General features: G+C 49.1%; 1 protein-coding gene across 1 annotated transcript; it reads right to left on the reverse strand.

Moving 5' to 3' along the window:
• Positions 1-13291: 13291 nt before the first annotated feature.
• LOC101289515 (ras-related protein Rap-2a-like) lies at positions 13292-15615 on the reverse strand. Its single transcript, XM_004262427.3, has one exon. The coding sequence runs from the start codon at positions 14531-14533 to the stop codon at positions 13931-13933; it is 603 nt and encodes a 200-aa protein (XP_004262475.1). The 5' UTR covers positions 14534-15615; the 3' UTR covers positions 13292-13930.
• Positions 15616-16824: the final 1209 nt, after the last annotated feature.

Consider the following 16824-nt stretch of genomic DNA (forward strand, 5'->3'; position numbering starts at 1 on the left):
GCTCGAACCCGTGTCATTGGCAGGCAGATTCTTAACCACTGCGACACCAGGGAAGTCCCCTAAGTCCTTTTTTAGATCCTGGTTTTTGATAGTGGTGTATGGGGAACTCCTTTCTGAAAGGTTTTACCTTTTGCAATTTTAGGAAGGATTATCTTTTCAGCTTGTTTTAAAAAGCTGCAGTTTGTGTTGATTTGTGGCTTCTCTACTTCATCAGCTATACCGGCCGGCCACACGCTTCCAAATAAAATAAACCCAAAACCAACCTCAGAACCGTATTTTGATCTGTAACTAAATAACTTTCTCAAGGGGAGTTCTATTAATATTCCATATAACATTTAAATAAGGTGATGGCTTTTATCTTACTACCCACCTCAAAAATAAAAACAAAACCAAAAAACTCAATTCTCAACCCGAGGCAGGACTCAATTCTCAACCCGAGGCAGGGCGGGCTCTGGGGCGCGGTCGGCGTCCCCTCCCTCTGAGGTGTCGGACTGTGTTTTGAAGCCTTGGAATCCAAAAAGCTCACCGCCCCGCTCCCACGCTGGATGGGCCTCCCCACCCCTCCCCTCCCCGGCGGTGTCACCTTACACCTTGAGCAAGGACGTCCTCCTCTGGACACGCCCCTCCCTCCAAGTCACCAAGGAGGTACCGAAGTCGCTGCCCTGAGAGGCTCCTTCCCCGCCACCCGAATGCGTCTTCGTCCCAGAGATGGCCCCTCCGCCGCCGCCGCAGCACAAACACCTAGTGGGGGCCGGCGTCGGGGGCCCTTCGTGGCCCGGCCCGTCCCCTGCCTCCCGGCCCACGGCAGCCCAGACTTCCCGCGTCCCGGCCTCTCTGCGCAACAGACCGCGAACCCGCCACAGACACCAACTTTCCATAAAAGCTGATTCTATGCAGCCCCGCCCCCGCGCAGGCGCAGGCGCAGGCGCATTGGCGGCCGGGCGGGAGGCGCGGTCAGCCAGCCGGGCCACGGGACCCGCCTCCGCCCGCTGGAATGCGCAGCCCCTCCTCGCCCCGCCCACGGCTGCCAACCCGGGTGCGAGGTCTCCCCTGCGGCCTGCGGTCCTCCCTGGAATGCGGGCGGGCCTCACTAACTAGCCGAGTGTGACTTCACAACACGCATGTGTAACAGGACGTCTGAGAGTTCGAGCTCCGGTGTCCGCACCCCAGGAAGCCCTGACCTCCTGTGTTGTGGTTCAAGGAAAGTGCTAGAGGCCCGTCCGGGGATTCACTGCCTGCACACATGGAATCTGGAGAGATATCCCCCTGTGGGCTTCCTCAGCGCCCCAGTGCCTGCCCTCCCCAAGATACCTTCAGACGGCTCCGGGGCCTTCATGCCTTTGGAACTGAGTGTCTGTCCCCATTTCACCTGAAACTACCGTTGACTAGTTGTACCCACACTGCCCACGCAGCCCCCTCCCCCGACAGGGCAGGGCAGGGTAGGCCTTTCCGAGGGAGCCCCAGGAGCCCTTTCTGCCGCAGCTGATACCTGGGCTTCTGCTTGCGGAGCCCAGTCAGAGTCCCAGACCCAGATCCCGGGGAGACCCTGCTCTTTCCCGCGCCAGTCAGAAGTCCGGACCCAGTGGGGTTAAACCCAAAAGTTTGGTTTTGTTAAAAAAAGAAAAAGAGAAATCTGGAAGTGGGTCGTGCAGCTGCTCGAGGCCGCGTTGGGGGAATTGCTACAGCCGCGTGTCCGCACTTCCTCCGTCTCAGATCTGCATGGGAATTGGAGTCGGCCAACTGCATGATATTCCAGGAGCTTTGGAAGTGGGAAAGGGCGTGGAGGCCATGCCCCTGCTGCTCTTTGCTCTTTTCTGCCGACGAGCAAGGTCGTGAAGCGATGAGGACTCTCTGAGCATGTTCCCGTGTCTCCTCCGAGCTGCCCGGGTGCTGGCAGGCGGGGACAGCAGTGAGAGTAGCAGCAGAAGCATCTCTGTTTTGGCGCCAGAACCTGGAATGGTAGCTCTGGATGTTTTGCAAACTCGTGACTCTAGAGGCAGGTCCAGAGCGCGGAAGCCCCACGCCCACCCCAGGCAGTTTTTGTTACTCTGGAAGTGTTCCAGAGGGCGGAAGCCCCACCCCTACCCCAGGCAGTTTTTGTTACTCTGGAAGTGTTCTTAGATCGCGGAAGCCCCACCCCCACCCCAGGCAGTTTTTGTTACTCTGGAAGTGTTCCCAGAGGCCAAGCCCAGACCTTGTTCCTCAAGCTCTTCCTGATCAAGTTTAGTAAGTCAGCCTTGCTTAGATTACCTCCCGTGGTTCTGCTCCCCGCACCCTGACTGCCCCAGGTTTTGCTGCTAGAAATAATGTGGCCTTACCACCTGTGGTAACAGGTGAGGTGTGGGTGATGTCACTGCCCTCCAGCTAAAGACCAGAGGAGCACACCTGTCACTGAACAAGTTGACTTTACTCCGGGGGCTTCCCCGGTGGTCCAGTGGCTAGGACTCCATGCTTCCCCTGCAGGGGGCACGGATTTGATCCCTAGTGGGGGAACTAAGATCCTGCAAGCCGCGGACGGTGGCAAAAAAAAGTTGACTTCACTCCGCACTGCTGACCACACACCTGGGAGTCATGGGGTGTCTCAGTAAGAAGATGGTAGAAGGCACTTGGTTACAGGCTTGTATAAGGTGGTTTTGGTGAAAGTTTAATAGGAAGCAGGGCTTTGCTCTGGATTAGACGCTGTCAAGTAGTGGGGGAAATTAAATGCTTGAATATCATAATAGCTCATCTATAAGGAGGGAAGGCTGCACTTGGTAAAGAAGCATTCATCACTCATAGTAGGTAAGAGAGGGGGAATGTTTGGTCATTTTTTGTGGTTTTGAAACATTTTTTTCTGTGTTTAGACCTGATTACAGGGTGCTCTTGTTTTTGTCTCCATCCATCTAGGTCATGTTCTGTGAACTTGTTTACGTTCAACAGGAGAACGCCATGGCGTAGCTGTGAGCGCCAGGCCAGCTCCCAGATGGCAGGGGCTGCTTCTCCCTTGGTGTAAGTATGCATCTAGGTGGGCTGGGAAGCCAGTGAGCCCTGTGCTTCCACGGCAAAACATTTGGTAAAACTGTTGTGCCTTTGAAGGTAGACCACGTACCTAAAGAGTCTGTCGAAATGTGCTGATAGGCTGTGTCTCCTCACCCACAAGCCACACCTATGGCCTCACAGGGAGGTCCTTATGACCAGTAGATTGAGGAGGAAAAACCGTGATCCTGGTTTACAGATGGTCCAGGAGTGGATGGCTGCGGCTCTACAGTCCCACTCAGAGGTGGCCCTAAAGGAGAGTGATGGGGCTTCCTTGGTGGCACAGTGGTTAAGAATCCGCCTGCCAATGCAGGGGACACGGGTTCGAGCCCTGGTCCGGGAAGATCCCACATGCCGCGGAGCAGCTAAGCCCGTGTGCCACAACTACTGAGCCTGTGCTCTAGAGCCCGCGAACCACAACTACTGAGCCCACGCGCCACAACTACTGAAGCCCGTGTGCCTAGAGCCCGTGCTCCACAACAAGAGAAGCCACCACGATGAGAAGCCCGCGTACTGCAATGAAGAGTAGCCCCCGCTCGCCGCAACTAGAGAAAGCCCGCCCCCGGCAACAAAGACCCAACACAGCCAAAAATAAATAAATAAAATAAAATAAAAAAGAGTGATGAAGGAAAATCTTCCCGGTGGTCTCCATTTCAAGCATTCCTTTGAATTGTTGTCCACTTTGCCTGGACTGAACGATGGCTAGAAGTATGGCTCTACATTTGCTCATGGACAGTTGCTAATGGCTTGGCTGGATCATCAGAGATTTGGAAAAAACAAGACTGGAAGATCGGGGGAGGGTGAGAGGGAGAGGCAAGAGGGAGGAAATATGGGGATATATGTATAGCTGATTCACTTTGTTATAAAGCAGAAACTAACACACCATTGTAAAGCAATTATACTCCAATAAAGATGTTAAAAAAAAAATCGGTGAAGAGGTGATCCGGGGAGGAGACATGAGGATGGACCTCTCTGTATAGGCATAAACTGTGAAGAAAATTTACCATATGTGAATACCCACCCAAAGGCACCTACTGCAGAGGAGGCTCACAAGAATCAGCTAGGCAAGGGACTTCCCTTGTGGTCCAGTGGTTAAGACTCTGTGCTTCCACTGCAGGGGGTGCAGGTTCGACCCCTGGCGGGGACCTAAGATCCCACATGCCATGCGGCATGGCCAAAAGATTAAAAAATTAAATAAATCACTTGAGCAAGACAGTCCATCCTGTGCATAGCAGTTCAGCCTCTTCAGCCAGCCATCCAAGTGCTCATTCAATGGGCCCATGTACAAAACAGCCAAGGAGGCAGGGACAGGGGCTATGAAGGGGCTCAACATCATGCACTTTGCCTCACCAAGTCTGATTTGGCTGTCATCACTGTTGAGTAACAGCAGAGACTAATACTGAGCCCCTAATATGGTGTCATTTCCCAAGGGACCAACTAGTCACTTGGTGAAAAGTCAATTACACTGGATCTCTTCCACTGTGGAAGGAGCAGCAATTTGCCCTCACTGGGTAGACATTTATTCTGGATATAGATTTGCCTTCACTGCCCGTAATGCTTCTGCCAGCACCACCGTCCACAGATTTACGGTACGCCTTATGGACCTTCATGCTATCCCACAGAACATTTCTTTGATCAAGGGATTAATTTTACAGCAAAAAAAATGAAATAATAGGCTATGCCCATGGAATTCCCCCACTCGTGTCAAATGGAGGAAAGGAACAGAAAAAAAAATTTTTACAAAATAATAATAAAATTTAAAACTGAGCTGTTTAAATGTTGCTGTTTTTACCTGTCTGTTCTTGTCCAAAAGTGGGACATTCCCGAGGAGAAGAGGAAGGTTCCACTTGTTTCCTTAAATCACCAAAAGCCTCAGCCCAGAATTCAGCACCCCCTACCCGCCGAATTCTTGCAACGTTATTTCCCGGTTGGTTGGCGCCAAGGCAAAAAGACATCCTTTTAATGGTTAGAGAAGATCAGTTGCTTAAATGATTTCATGTCAGTGTTGTATTTATGGTTTTACAATAAAATGACCTTTAGAAAAAAAAAAAGACTTGTACCATGAAGACAACAATAAATTGCTGAAAAAATTAAAGACACAAATAAATGGAAACATTCCATGTTCATGGATTGGAAGACCTCATACTGTTAACATGTCAATACTACACAAAACAATCTATAGATTCAGTTCAATCCCTATGAAAATTTCAATGGCATTTTTTCAGAAATAGCAAAAAACATCCTAAAATTCACATGGAGTGTCAACAGATCCCAAAGAGCCAAAGCAACCTTGAAAAGGAACACAGCTGGAAGGCACATTTCCTGATGTCAAAACTGCTGCAATGCTCTGGTGCCCAGAAGAGTGTAATGCTGGCGTGAAGACAAACACAGACCGGCAAGCAGAATAGACCCACCCTGTGTTTCTGTAGGTCAGAGTCTTTGCAGCCTTGGATTCGGCAGTGATTTCTGGGCACGGGCAACAAAAGAAAAACTGAACAATGGATTTATGAAAAATTTAAAATTTTGTGCATCAAAACACATTATCCAGGGACTTTCCTGGTGGCGCAGTGGTGAAGAATCCGCCTGCCAGTGCAGGGGACACGGGTGCGCGCCCGGGTCCAGGAAGATCCCACATGCCAAGAAGCAACTAAGCCCCTGAGCCACGACTACTGAACCTGTGCTCTAGAGCCCGCGAGCCACAACTACTGAATCCCGCACACCTAGAGCCTGTGCTCTGCAACAAGAGAAGCCACCGCAATGAGAAGCCTGCGTACCGCAACGAAGAGTAGCCCCAGCTCACCACAACTAGAGAAAGCACGCGCCCAGCAACGAAGACCCAACGCAGCCAAAATAAATAAATAAATTTATTTTTTAAAAAGACATTATCAAGAGAGTAAAAAGGCAACCCACAGTATGGGAAATAAATTTGCAAATCACATACCTCATGAGAGATTAACATCCAGAATTTAACGAGAATTCCTGAAATTTAACAACAAAAATACAATCTGATTAAAAAAATGGCCAAAGAATTTGAACAGACATTTCTCCAAAGAAGAAATACAAATAGTGAGCACATGAAAAGAAGCTCAACGTCACTAATCTTTAGGGAAATGCAAATCAAAACTACAATGAGATATCACCTCACACCCATGAGAATGACTTCTATGGGGAAAAAAAAAAAGACAATTACAAGTGGCCCTGAGGATGTGGAATAATTGGAGCACGTGTGCGCTGCTGGCGTTGCTGAGGATGTACTGCTATGGAAAACAGGATTGTGAGCCCTGAAAACTTCAGCCTAGATTTACCATAGGGTCCAGCAAGTCCACTTCTGAGTATATATCCAGAAGAATTGAAAGCAGAAGAGAAGATTTGCACCCCCATGTTCTCAGCAGCACTGTTCACAATAGCCAAAAGGTGGAAGCAGCCCGAGTGTCCACTGATGGATGAATGAATAAATAAAATGTGGTCTATACATACACATGTATATGTGTACATAAGACAATGGAATGTTACTCAGCCTTAAAGAGAAAGAAAATTCTGACATAAGCTACAACATCATGATCCTTGAGGACATCACTCCAAGTGAAATGAGACAGTCACAAAAAGACAAATACTGTTTGACCCCACTTCTCTGGGGTACTAGAGTAGTCAAATTCACAGAGACAGCAAGTGGGATGGTGGGTGCTATAGGCACAGGGAGGAGGGGGAAGTGGCAAAGAGCAAGTTGTTGTTTAATGGATCCAGAGTTCCAGTTTACAAATGAGAAAGTTCTGGGGATTGGTTGCACAACAACATGAATATACTTAACACTACAAAACGGCACACTTAAAAATGGTTAAAATGGCAAAATTTGTGTTATGTGTACTTTATCACAATTTAAAAACCAACTATGGCCTCATGATGGGTTACAGAAACGATGCCTATGGCAGCCATGAAAATGTTCTTCCTTTCATGTTATGTGGCTGTGTGTGCATATCACTGATAGCTTCTTTCTCTCCTTCTTCCCATTATTTTATAGAAGGATTGCAAGTGGTGGTGAACCTTAAATTTTAGTCTTTCGGTAACAGCACATTCATATGGGACTGGGCCTGAATTTATGGAGTCATTAACGCCGTCCAGAGATGGAGATTGTAACTGTGTCCCAGTGATGGATGCAATGACTCTTGGGACTTTGTGTCCCTCGTATGATGGATGCAATGACTCTTGGGACTTTGTGTCCCCCGTGTGATGGATGCAATGACTCTTGGGACTTTGTGTCCCCCGTGGTTTGGGATGAGGGGGAGAGCATTTTCAATTTAGAGTAAATAGTTACATCTTGTTCAGTAGAAGCATCAGGTTGTTTCTGTTGTTGTGTGTGTAGGAGTGTATGTATGGGTGCTTAGCAGTCAAAGAGGGGCACTGCTATTATTCTCTCTCCTTCAAACCCATGCTTCTACACTCTGCTTTCTGATGCTAAGGCAGGGTCTCTGCAAACACATTTCTCCTTTGCCAACTAGCTGCCTGTTAGCATCTCACCAAAGTAGGTAATGGATGTCGATGGGAAAGCTGCAGGAGGGAAAATGCACTCATTCCTCTCTGTCTGCCAGAGAAATGGTGCTTCACCGTGAGAGTAGCAGGTTATTTCAAGAGCAGCAGTGGATTCCGGTTTGCAGTTTTCCCACATTTCTAGAACGAGCCTTGCTGCATTCCTCCTCTGGAATACCAGCACCAGCGCCCTGGTGCCCTCTCCTCAGAGATGTTGGATCTCAGCTCTTTGAGATCCCTCCATCCAGCTGCTGAGGCATCAGCACAAATCAGGCATGGCCCTTCCTCAGAGGTCTGGCTCTCAGTTCCTACAGGATCCCTTCTCTAAGCTTCTAAATTTTAATAATCTCAGCCTCTTACCTTTGTTCCCCCAGCACTAGGCATGGTCGCTGCTTCCTGAAATACCAGCTCTGAGATAAATTATTGTCGCCTTTTTGCTTTTTCAGTTTTCTGATACCTGGTGAATAATTCTTTATGTTGAATTCTCTCTGTTGAAATAATTAGTCTAGTTTCCTTCTTCTGAATTGACTGGTACATATAGTAAAGGAAGCAGTTAGAAAAAAACGAGTAAGTGGCATGTGTTGGCTGCTTCAGGCTAACTCTAGCAAAGTTATAAGAAAGAAAAACTTGAGGCATAAGTTAGCTAGACTGGAAGCAAACCAAGGAGAATAAAGATCTGACTTATTTACGCCACCATTGCCATGAAGGACTGCAGAGGCGCTGCCCGGATTCTCCTTCAACAGGCTTGTTGCCTCAGCTGCTGGGAGGGCTGTTGATTGACAGACTTCGGCTGTCAATCAGGGACTACCTCAGCATATAGAGCAGGCCTGCTCAATATCACACATCCAGTGACTGACCTGATGGGGGAGTATAAACACCTGGCCATTCTTACCCAACTCAGAACACCTGAAGAGCCATTCTAGTTCGGAGACCCCTGTGGGGTTGGCTGGGGCTACTATCATGGTTGCATTGCTCAACTTCTCCCTCTGCCCTCCTACTTCCCTTCCCTTCCTTCCATACGTGTCCTTCCCAAAAGCATCTCTTAATGAGCGTCCTGCATTCTAAACTCATCTTAGAATCTCTTCTGAGAACGTATTGACTTTTTCTTTTGTGAATTTTGGAGTAAACCAAAGATAGAGAAGGAACTAGAGAAAGAACTGGAGCTAGAGAGAGGGCATAAATAAACAATACTAGGAACAAAGCAGAGAATGTAACCAGAGATGCTACGGTTACTCAAAATCTTGTAAGAGGTTATGAACAATTTTATGCCAATACATCTGAAAAGACATAGGATGTATAGATTCCCGGAAAAATACAAACTGGGAAACTAAATTAAGAAGAAAATGTAAAACCTGTAACAATGAAATACATTAGAAATCTTTTCAAAATAATGGATTTACAAGCAATACCTGCCAAATATTGAAAGAACAGATCATTTCAATCTCACACAGAACCTACAGAGACGAGAAAAAGAGGGAATAGTCCCCCGCTACATTTTTGTGTATGTTAACATAATATTGATACCAAATGCAAACAACGGCAGTATAAGAAAACTATAGGCAAGTCTCATTCGTAAACACAGAGGCAAAAATATGAAGCAAAATCTTAGGAAAACCGACTTATCAAATGTATCAAATTTATAGCAACTAACAGCCAGTTGGAGTTTATCTCAGGAGTGCAACGTTGCTTTAACGTCATAAAACGGATTAGTAACCATCCATGTTTGATGTGCTTAAAGTTTACCATCTTGTCACCTAATCAAGTCTAGTGAGGATGAGGCTCCTTTGGTGTAGTTCCTTAAGTAAACAGCTGCTCAAATATAGTTTTTCTTGGCCTGTGGATCCATGCAACTAAGAGAAAGTTTATCCGCCTCTCCCCTGCCACACATAGCCTGCGTGTACGATGGCGCAACTGGCATAGGAGAGCTGCTGTAGACATTCCTGTTCAAAAAGGGGGGCAGATGGGAAACACAAAAGAGTCACCAGGGCTTCCCTGGTGGCGCAGTGGTTGAGAGTCCGCCTGCCAACGCAGGGGACACGGGTTTGAGCCCTGGTCTGGGAAGATCCCACATGCCGCGGAGCAACTAAGCCTGTGCGCCACGACTACTGAGCCTGCGCTCGAGAGCCCACAACTACTGAGCCCATGTGCCACAGCTACTGAAGCCTGTGTCCCTAGAGCCCATGCTCCACAACAAGAGAAGCCACCACAATGAGAAGCCCGCTCACCGCAACAGAGTAGCCTCCGCTCACTGCAACTAGAGAAAGCCCGCGTGCAGCAACAAAGACCCAACGCGGCCAAAGATAAAAAATAAATAAATAAGTAAGTAAATAATAAATAAATAAAGCCCATTAAAAAAAACAAAAACAATGGGCACCTTTGGGGCTCTCCATTAACTACAGATTTGGCACACAGCTGCTAAGCTTTCTGCCATTACGTAACAGGAAGCCCTGTTGTTCACCTCCTTCTGAACCCTCACTGACAGCATCCTCAAAGTCCAGCTTTCCACTGATGGTCTGTCCATGGTTATGTAGCATTTATCTAACAGTCCTCAGAATCCTTCTGGCCTCTGCCCACAGCCTGGTTCCAAAGCCAGTCCTGCACTTTTAGGTATTTGTGTGAAGCACCCCATTTCCAGTTACCAAAACGCTGTATTAGTTCTCTATTGCTGCATAACACATTACCTTAAAACGCAGTGGTGACAACAGTGACCATTTATCATCTCAGTTTCTGTGGCTCAGCTGCGTCCTCTGCTCAAGGTCTCCCCCAGGCCGCAGCAAAGGGTCAGGTGGAGTGGCTGTCATCTCAAGGCTCAACTGGGAAAACACCCCCCTCCCGAGCTCCCTCATGAGGCTGTTGGTGGGTGTCAGATCCTCTCTGGCTGCGGGCTGGGGACATCAGTTCCTTGCTACAAGGCGCTCTCCACTGAGCTAGTCACAACGGGCCAGCTTGCTTTTCCCGGAACAAGGGCTCTGAGAAAGAGACAGAGTGGGTGAGCAAGATAGAAATCAGTGTTTCTGGAACATAATCTTTTTTTTTTTTTAGAGTTTTTTAAAAACTTTTACTTTACCTATCATATTTAATATTTCCAAGACTAAACAATATAGAATGCTTCACAAATTTGTGTGTCATCCTTGTGCAGGGGTGGAACATAATCTTGGAAGTGACACCCCATCACTCTTGTTATGTTATATTCCTTAGAAGAGAGTCACTAGGTCCTGCCCAGACTCAAGGGGAGGGAACCACACAAAGGCATGAGTACCAGGAGGTGGGGATCACTGAGGGTGTCTCAGAGGCCAAGAACCAAGAAGAAAAGGACAGATCACACAAGTTTAAAAGCGGGCAAAAAGAGCGGGCATTTCACAGAAGAGGAACTCAAATGTCATTTTAAAACCTCCAGGGGCTTCCCTGGTGGTGCAGTGGTTAAGAATCTGCCTGCCAATGCAGGGGACACAGGTTCGAGCCCTGGTCCAGGAAGATCCCACATGCCACGGAGCAACTAAGCCCGTGTGTCACAACTACTGAGCCCGCGCACCTAGAGCTCGTGCTCCGCAACAAGAGAAGCCACCACAGTGAGAAGCCCGCGCACTGCCTGCTCGCCGCAACTAGAGAAAGCCCGCGCGCAGCAACAAAGACCCAACGCAACCAAAAATAAATAAATAAATTTTAAAAAAAGAAATTAAAATAAATAAATAAAAATAAAAACCTCCAAAAGAACTCTCAGCGTCACGAGTTCCCTGGTGGTCCAGTGGTTAGGACTCGGCGCTTTCACTGCCATGGCCTGGGTTCGATCCCTGGTCAGGGAACTGAGATCCCGCAAAGCACGTGGCAAGGCCAAAAAAAAAAATTCTCAGCATCACCAGCACTCTGAATAGTATAAACTGAACCATAACACACTGGCAAGAAAAAGATCTGTCCGTGCCCTGAGTTGCAGGGCATTTGGAGAATCAGAAGCAGTCACCCTGACTGTGGGCAAGTGAATGTTCCTCACTCTTTGGACACCAGTTTCACATTCCCCAGTGCTAAACAAAGGGCTTGTGACTTGAACACCATTTTCGAGCTATCAGGTTGGCTGCCACAGTTTCATGGGTCCCTCCACCTGGGCACAGTGCTTCCGGGTAACATGGTACCCTGACAAGTGGTCATATCGGCCACTTGCAAATTCACTGTAGAGTTATTTAGGTCTCATTTGAGGCCAGAGGGACTGCAGGAAACTTGTAAATAACATGCATAAGTTAGAAATTAGAAATGCAGGAAGAGAAAGAAAATTAGTGTCTGGGTCTTTAATTTTATCTGTGTGTGTGTGTGTGTGTGTGTGTGTGTGTGTGTGCGCGCGCGCGTGCATATTACACCCCGAAGGCTGCTTCATACATATTCCTGAGGTCACAGGAGCTGATCACCTGAGCCTGATCATTCCTGTGTTGACCAGTCAGTCAGGAACACCCCTGGGCTCTAAGCCGACGCTTGGATCTGAGTGGTAGTCCAAGATGGTTCTAGTAATTTAAAGGAAGAAATAGCTATTTATGTATTTTTTCCTGGATCAGGCCTGATATCCAGAGGGCCTGGGATCCAGGGACACAGAACCTCCCCGGAGGCCTCAGCATAGGCAGGTAGAGTCAGAAAGGCAGGGCAGGCAGGGCGAGGGGAGTCGCCAGCTGGCAGTCCTGGGGCCCCAGCTCTCAGGGCTGGGAAGGGGTTGCTGTTCACCCGCCCACCCCAGCCCCACACCCTGCTTTCTCTGCACCGCCCACACCCAGTCAGGGAACAGTCTTGGCTCTATAACCTCTGCTTCTGCAGGAGGAGGGGGCAGCTTTGGACGAAGCTGAGGCCAGGAGATGCTTCCTGCCTACCACCCCACCGCCCCCTCCCCTCCTCCCTGTGTTTGAACCGTCCCCTTGGAGAAATGATGGTTCGGAAAAGGGTGTGAGGTAATGCTGCCAGGAGGAGTGACCCCAGGAGACAGAGGGTCAGAGAGTAGTGACTTAGCTGGGTTTCAAGGCTTCAGAAGTAAGCACCCCAACTGCCCCAGCCCCCAACATCCAGGGGAAAGAGAAAGGGATAAAAGACAGGGGAGGTCCCAGCCTAGCCCTCTCCTGTGGGGCGAACTGGCTCTCAGGCACTGTTAGGTTCTAAAATATATTTTTTGTGTTAAAATCCATTCTTCTAGTCAAACATCATATACAATGTAAATAAAACTCCCAGAGCCTTGTATAACCATCACTTTATAGATAACTTTCCTTTAACAAAATGATTTCAGATCGCAGGCACGGAGCTTTCCTTTTTATTATTTTTAGAAGTTTGCTCAAATGGCTAAGTTAGGTTCGTAAATTTGAAAATTTTGTTGCAACGGCTGAGGTAAAATTGTTAACTTGTGCAAATAAACACAAGTAACTCATATCAAAGACCAGTTTTTAAAATTATAAAACAATAATATTTTTAAACCAGTACAAGAAAAGTCGCTTCTATCGTTACGTGAAAACTATACAAAAAGATTCTTCACGTTTTGCTTCTACTTCAGCACCCCTGTCACTGTTAAGCTAGGCAGGTATTCAGACAACATATCCGACTCTGGCAAGTGACAGGGAAAATAACACTAGCCGCAGAAAGCACTTCCGCAAAAACGCAAAAAGATGTGGTGCCGCTTCCACCCTAGCAACTAACTTGTCCGGGAGAATAACTGAAAAGCAAAGGTATGGTGTATGGAGACTTTAGGAATTGTAGCTTTAGGTTCTAGAAAGACAAATATTAAAAACTATCAACTTCTAGAGTCATTTTATTTTCACTTAATTTACAGATGCAGAAATCGACTAGATGTCAATTACAAAACTGAAGGCAGAGCTGAACTGTCCTTGCCTGAGTACACAGTTGATTTTCCCCTCCCAGGGTATACAACATCCCTTTCAAACCAATGCTACGTATGTCATAACTATATTTAGAAATACGCAGAGAGGAAAATATTACTGCTGCAATTCAAGGCTGTAAATGAGAGGGGAACACATGAAAGCCTCATGGATTGGAAAGCTTCGATTTAGGTCATGTTCCTCAATCAATGTCAAATGTCAGATGACATTTGAAGGTGTTAATTATGACCAAAAAAAAAAAAAAAAAAAAGAATCCTGCAACAAACCCCACTCGAAGAAAAGGGTAATACTCTCTCCATACAAGAAAAGAAAATCGATTTTTAATTTCTTCTTCCAGCACTGTCAGAGGTAAACAAAGTTTTCAACAAAATATTTAAGAAGCTCTGGACAGTCTGAAGCACCGATCTGAGTCAATATATAGAAGCAACCACTTGTTTACAGCTGGATAACTTTCTTCAAAAAGGCAGAAGAGTAAAGTGAGCTTCAGAAATCAAGAAAATCGATGAATACAGGAATCATGAACCGTTTGCACATCAGCCGATGAACCTTTCCGATGGCCACGTCTCCTGCGCGTTGGTGGGGACGGCCGGAACCTCTTCCTCGGGCGGGGCCAGGGCCTCCATCTCGCGCACCACCTGCGTGAACACCTGGTCTACCATGAGTTTGCTCTTGGCCGTGACCTCCAGGAACGGGCACCGCCACTCGCGGGCCAGCGCGCGGCCCCGCGCCGTCAGCACCTGGCGCTGGGCGTCCAGGTCGGCCTTGGTGCCCACGAGAACCAGCGGCACGGCCTTGGACCCCCGCAGCCGGCCCATGCGCTCCCGCAGCGGCCGCACCGCCTCGAACGAGGCCTCGCTGCACACGCTGTAGAGCACCACGAAGCCGTCGCTGTTCTTGATGTACAGGTCCTTGAGGGTGACCAGGTGCTCGGCGCCCACCGTGTCCACGATCTCCAGCAGGGCGGGCGCCGCGTTCACCTCGATCACCTTGCTGAAGAGCTCCTCCACCGACGGCTCACACTGCTCGGGGAAGCTGCCGCAGGCGAACTGCGTGGCGAGCGCCGTCTTGCCCACGGCCACGCTGCCGAGCAGCACCACCCGGTAGCCCTTGGCGGGTCGCGGCCCCAGGCCCGCCATGGCCCAGGCGCGGCTGGCTGGACGCGCAGCCGGAGGAATGGCGCGCGGAGGCTGGGGCCCGGCCGCCGGGGCCGCGGGGGCGTGGAGGCAGGGCCGGGGAGGGAGAAGCAGGGGGGAGAGGGGCGGGGACGAAATCAGAGGGGAGGGGACCCCGGGGGCCTGGCGCTCTGGCTCTGGCGTCGGGGCCGCGGTGGGCTTCCTCCGTCGCGCCCAGACCTGCCCTCGCCCGGCCCCGATCTGCTCCCTGCGGCTCAGAGGTCACCCGCCCCTCCTCCGGGACGGGGCCCCCCGCCCCCTTCTCCGGCCCCTGGTTCCCGCGCAGCGTCTGCCCCGCCCCCGGCCCGGGCGGTCTGGCGCCGGCCACCCCCCACCAGCTCCACGTCCCGGCCTCCCTCTCCGGTCGGTCCCGAGCTGCCGGCCGCGCTCCGCCCAGTACCCCATCGGCCTGCCGGCTGGGGCCCCTCCCTCAGTCCCCGCTCCTTGCCACCCGTTCCTAGGAGAGCCCGCTCCGCCCGCGGGACCAGAAAGTAACCTGATCCCTTCCACGTCAGCCGGGAAATACCAGCATTTCTCCACCATTTCAGATCCAGTCTCGTGGCCGGAAGCCAGACTGGCCTCGCTCAAGGTCAGGCCTGAGGGGCTGCGCCGCTGGGGCACCTCTCCTGGCCGGGAGGACCCCACGGAAGGGGGAACCGGTGAGGGAGCTTCAACCGAGGGCCCCACGTTGCTCGCTCCTGGCACCCATTCTGTGCCCCTCGTGCCCCTGCCTTCACTCTGGCCTCCGCCAGCGCCCTCTTGTCACTGAGCAGAGCCCAGGGGAACTTTATAAAATGTAAATCACATTTCACTTCCCCACTTAAACCCTCCCTGGCTTTCTATTGGGCCCTCCTGATCTAAGAGTAGAAGTGACCGCATAACTCCAACCCAAGCCTGACAATGAAAGCATGAACCCATTCACCCAGCGGCAGGCAAAAACCGAAAAACCCGGGGAAACGGGGCTTATCACCCTGCTTATAAAGGGGCTCCCCCAGGTTTGACTCCCGTGCCCCAGTCTCTCTCAAGCTTCCATTCTCCAGCTGCACAGCCTTCTTGCTATTCCTTGATGTCGGAGCAGAAAGGCTGTGTAGGGACAGAGGGGGCTGGACAGAAATTCTGGGATCGTCTACCTGAGTAAACTCCGCCCACTGTCTGTTTCAGGCACTAACAGGTGCCTTAGGACTTCAGGGGCCCTGCAGGCCTGGGTTGGAAGTGGAGATGAGATATCCACACTGTCCCTGTCCCTAGGCTTGGGGTACCACTGAATCTCCCTCATTCCGGTGCAGCCCTGAGGGAGCAGGGCCGCAAAACTGACCGAGCTGGAATTTCCTGGCTCCCTGGCAGCACAGACTCAGAGATAAAGGTTAAGTGACAATAGGACATCCTGCACCTCGGTGTCTGTGGTCAGCTACAGAATGTGCTTTTCTATAAACAGTGCATGGAACATCCTTAACGTATAATGTTAATTATATACTTATTACAACAGACAACTTGATTTCTAAATTGAGAAATCTTACAAGACTTATTCTCTGACTGCAAAGTAACAAAACTAAGAATCAATTTTTAGAAAAGGATAAACTGCAAACATTTTCTGGAGAAATGCAAGTTCCATATAGGTTTCAACAACTCCCCGTGGATAATTTTTGAGAGAAATAGGGGACTCACTGTCAAAACAAAGTCCCAAAATGCACAAGGAAAAAAAAAGTCACTCTGAGTGAGAGCCACTGGAAGCACCAGACAACAAAATCACATCCAGAAAACGGCAGGTATTAGTGTTAACAGACACACAAAATAATTATGTCTGTGTTTAAAGAAATAAAATCTTAAAAATATAAGCAAGGGACAAGAGACTGCGGCCAAGTAGTTTGAAAAAGATTCTCCCCCAAAAAGAAAAAAAAAACCTTCTAGAAATGGAAAACATAATCATTTATTATTTTAATTAACACAAAACACCCACTGATAGGTTAAACAGGAGATTAAACATGGCTGAAGAGAAAATAAAGCCAACAGTATTCAGAGATGTGAATAATCCTGGACCAATTTTCATCATACAGTGACCTGTGCCTGCAGGAGATAAGGGTTTCTTCAGGTTGCCATGAGGCTGCCGGACAGTCACAGAGCACCTTAAATTGATAGTTGGCTGGTTTGAGCTTGTCATTATTATTTGGGGCTCTTAAAGCCCTTCGCAAAAGTCAGCCTGACCCCCAGTCCTTCTTCTTACCCTGACCTCAGTTCGATTAAAGGACCACTGCTAC

This window comes from Orcinus orca, chromosome 2, assembly GCF_937001465.1.
Source record: "Orcinus orca chromosome 2, mOrcOrc1.1, whole genome shotgun sequence".
Taxonomy (NCBI): domain Eukaryota; kingdom Metazoa; phylum Chordata; class Mammalia; order Artiodactyla; family Delphinidae; genus Orcinus; species Orcinus orca.

Excerpts from the sequence above, each read along its gene's own strand:
- LOC101289515 (XM_004262427.3), bottom strand. The coding sequence starts at position 14,533 with ATGGCGGGCCTGGGGCCGCGACCCGCCAAGGGCTACCGGGTGGTGCTG.